We start from the raw sequence: 4,071 nt of genomic DNA, 5'->3' as shown, positions 1-4,071 counted from the left end.
AAAAAAAAAAAAAAAAAAAAAAAACCAATTAGAAGATGGCAGTGCTTTAAAAGGGAACTTACCAGGAAAATGAATGTGTAAATGTTTGGGGAACTTAAGGGTGCTACTTTCCTCCCCTTCCCCTCTGGCCCTGTTTGCTTATTGATAAGGAAATGTGGCAGAAGAACCTAAAAGTTCCTTTACAGTTAGAAAGAGAAAACTAGCCAGAGGCAAAGCCTGTTTGTGAGCCCCAGGCTCTTCAAGCTCGGCTTCCTTAGCTGCTGGGCTGGGGCAGAGTTGATGACGGAAATTGTGGGAAGTGGATGGTCCGGAGCAGCTGCTCCAATTGCTTCCATTTCTCCTCCTGAAATGCATTTGCTTGGTTGGCCCAGATGAGCCCCCACAGAGTCCTAAACCTCTCTTGTCTTGCTCCAGCTACCGGGTGTTCTGCCTCATGAGTGACGGCGAGTCCTCAGAAGGCTCTGTCTGGGAGGCAATGGCCTTTGCTTCCTACTACGGTCTGGACAATCTGGTGGCGATCTTTGATGTGAACCGCCTGGGACACAGTGGTGCATTGCCCGCCGAGCACTGCATAGACATCTATCAGAGGCGCTGCGAAGCCTTCGGGTAACTGTATTCTCTTGTGTTTGATTTCCATTCTGTCCTGCCCCCTTCATCTCTTGTAACCCAGCCTGCTCCTCTGTTGGCAGGTGGAACACTTACGTGGTGGATGGCCGGGACGTGGAGGCGCTGTGCCAGGTGTTCTGGCAGGCCTCTCAGGTGAAGCACAAGCCCACTGCTGTGGTGGCCAAGACCTTCAAGGGCCGGGGCACACCAAGTAAGCAAGCGCTTTCCTCTTGCTCTTGGTTGTTAAAAGCATCTGTCCGCTCAGCAGCAGAGGCGGGGAGAGGCTTAGATGGGCCTAGGAAGATGACTCATTTAGTGAATAGCAATTCTGCCTGGAGTATATGCTGGAGGCTCCTGCTCTCTTATTTTCACTAGCTAGTGTCTGCTTAGCGTAGGAGGGGACATCAAAAGCCCTAGCAGGTGGACAGTGATGTACTACCTGCACGAGGGAGTGGCTAGGAGTGCAGCCCATTGGAGGACTGACGGGGAACAATCTCTGTGGTTAGTAGAATCAAAGTGTGCTGTGTGTATGAGCAGGTGCAGAAATAAGAGTGCATACTTAAACACGTGCCTAGGTCCACACTTTTCTGGAAGAACCCTGGGAGTTGGGGAAGAAGGGAGCTTGGAATCACCAACTATCACATTTCAAGGCTGACAGCTGAAACTGTTTATCTCAATTTAACTCATTACAAAGAGTGTGGTTCCTGGATTTTTTTTAAGACTATAGACATTTTAGAATAAAACCGTTCTGTGACTCCTACCGAAAATATAGTTTTACTCTGGTACCCTCCGTTCAGTAACTTATTTTGCCAGTGTGCTCCCGGCAGGACCCTGGGTTTTGGCCTTGCCTCTGCCTCCCCGTCATAGGCCCACACATACACCCAGTCCCCTAGATTACATATCTTGGACCCATTCACTCCTCCCCGTCTCTACTACCATGGCTGTTGCCACACCCATCATCTCTCCCAAAGTTCCAGCTGGCCTGCCTCCGCACCAGTCTCTACACTGCCACCACAGTGATCTTTCTATAATGGATCTGATCACTTTCCCCACTCCAAACCCTTCAATGGTTTGCAATCTTGGTTTAGATAAAACTCAAACTTCTCATACCCACAAGACCCACCCTCCATGGTCTGCCCTTCCTGTCTCTCCAGCCTTATCATCATTCTCCCTTCCACTCACCAGTGGCCCTCAGGGGCATAGCTAGGTGCAGTGGCTTGCACTTATAATCCCAGCGACTTAGGAGGCGGAGGCGGGAGGATCACTCGAGCCCAAGGAGTTGGAAGCTGTGGTGAGTTATGACCACCTGCTGCACTCCAGCTTGGGGAGGAGTCATAGCGTGAGACCCCTGTCTCAAAACAGAAAGCCTCAAGGCCTTTATCCAAGGTGTTTTCTCTGGCTGCAGCAGCATCCCAGGCCCTCCGTGCCAGGTGTTCCTCCTGTGAGTCCTTGGGTGACGTCTTTTTCATCAGGGTCTGTTTTTCAGGTGACCTCATAGGCACTCATTAAATATTTATGGATGGATGCCTTTTATTTGTTTCGTTACAGGTATCGAGGATGCAGAAAGTTGGCATGGAAAGCCAATGCCAAGAGAAAGAGCAGATGCCATTATCAAATTAATTGAGAGCCAGATAGAGACCAGCAGGAGTCTTGACCCACAGCTCCCCATTGAGGACTCACCTGAAGTCAACATCACAGATGTAAGGATGATCTCTCCACCTGATTACAGAGTTGGTGACAAGGTAGGCAGAAAGGTGGATAATTGAATAAATAAGGTATGTCAACTGCTTTGTTCTCTAATGTTGTTCATATATACATAGGATTCTTCATTTATTCTGGTCTCCACGGACGAATTATTAGAGTAACATATAACAGTTTATAAGCAATAAAGAGAGGTTTGCCATTTTAAAAAAATAGATTTAGGGGTACAAAGTGCAGTTCTGTCACATGGATAGATTTTGTGTAGTGGTGAGGTCTGGGCTTTCAGTGCACCCAGCATCAGAGTAGTGGACATTGCACCCAGTAGGTGCTTGATCCTTCACCATTCCTAGCCCCCCTTCTCTTTTATTAGGTCTGATTTTTATTTTTGGCTTTCACGTGTGCGTCTGAATTTCTGATTGGCCCATTGCTATGTATTAACTCCTGGTGTGGTGTGCCTTTTTATCGCTTCCTAACTTTGGTTTGTGCACGAAACTGCTACAATTCTGTATCTCCACTAAGAATACTGGTCCTAGGCGGGCTGATCTTTTGAACTTACTCTCTGAATTACACAGGAGCAGGCCAATTCATCAGAAACCTCAAAAAGGAATAAAATTATGCACAAAACTCTGAATATCAAGTCCTTTTGGTTTTTAGCATGTTTACATCCTGCCTTCTGGTATAGCAGACCTGACATAGGCGAGTTCTCTATGGCCTGGAGGAAGTAAGATGGCGAGCCTAGGGAGGAAGGACACACTTTCTGACCCTTCTTTATTTGGAGAAATTTTGAGTGTTGTTTGTGTTTTCTTAGCCTGGTAATGAGGGTTAAAAATAAATGAATTTTGAATACTTGAGAAATCAGAAGATAAAAACCAGAAGAAAGAAAAAGGTGTATCAACAAAGGGGTGGCCAGGCACAGTGGCTCACACCTGTAATCCCAGCACTATTAGGAGGCCAAGGCAGGAAGACCACTTGAGCCCAGGAGTTCAAGACTAGCCTGGGCAAAGTAGTAAGACCCCATCTCTACATACAGTTTAAAAATTAGCCAGGCCATAATGTGATTCCAGCTACTCTGGAGACTGAGGCAGGAGGATCACCTGAGCCCAGGAGTTTGAGGGGATAGTGAGCTATGACTGGGCCACTGCACTCCAGCCTGCGCAACAGAGCGAGACTGTCTCAAAAAAAAAAAAATTTTTTTTTAGAAAACTGTGTAACGCCATAGTTGTATAATTGGTATGAAAACATGGGAAGGGGGGGGAGCATTTTTAGGAATACATAAAATATCAAAGTTGACTAAAAGAGGTATAAAAAACTTAAATGGATCAATAGCCCTAGAAAAAATGGAGAAAACTATCCAAGGGCTATCCCCCAAAGCTCCAGGCTCACCAGGTTATATAAGAGTGACTCATTTTAACCTTCATGAAAAAAGTAATTTCTAAACTGTTTCACATTTTCCAAATACGGAGGAAGATGAAAATGTCATCGCGATTTATTTATGAGGCGAAAATGTGACAAAGCTAGCCTAAAGAAAACGGTAGAGCAACTTTATTTGTGAATAGCAAGATAAGAATTCTAAATAGAACATTAACCCATCTCAACTTCATTAGTACATTAAAAAAGTTAAGTGAATCAGTGAGCTCAAATTAGTAATGCAGATGACTCATGCCAGGAGATGTTCTAGTATTAGGTCAAAGGAGGAGGGGAAGTGTGATCATCATACACACTAAACAAAAGCAATTCATAAAATTCAACTTTTTTTTTTTTTTT

At 45.3% G+C, this 4,071-nt stretch overlaps 1 protein-coding gene across 1 annotated transcript in view; it reads left to right on the top strand.

Moving 5' to 3' along the window:
• TKTL1 (transketolase like 1) overlaps positions 1–4,071 on the top strand; it is a 35,236-nt gene that overhangs the window by 12,779 nt on the left and 18,386 nt on the right. The window contains exons 4-6 of the mRNA XM_017882323.1: positions 415–606; positions 690–817; positions 2,155–2,348. Of these exons, the coding sequence (XP_017737812.1) occupies positions 415–606; positions 690–817; positions 2,155–2,348 (514 nt within the window). The remainder of the gene's footprint in view (positions 1–414; positions 607–689; positions 818–2,154; positions 2,349–4,071) is intronic.

Source organism: Rhinopithecus bieti, unplaced genomic scaffold (assembly GCF_001698545.2).
Source record: "Rhinopithecus bieti isolate Rb0 unplaced genomic scaffold, ASM169854v2 scaffold_13618, whole genome shotgun sequence".
NCBI classification, from domain to species: Eukaryota; Metazoa; Chordata; class Mammalia; order Primates; family Cercopithecidae; genus Rhinopithecus; species Rhinopithecus bieti.
This window is presented reverse-complemented; position numbering and strand designations above follow the sequence as displayed.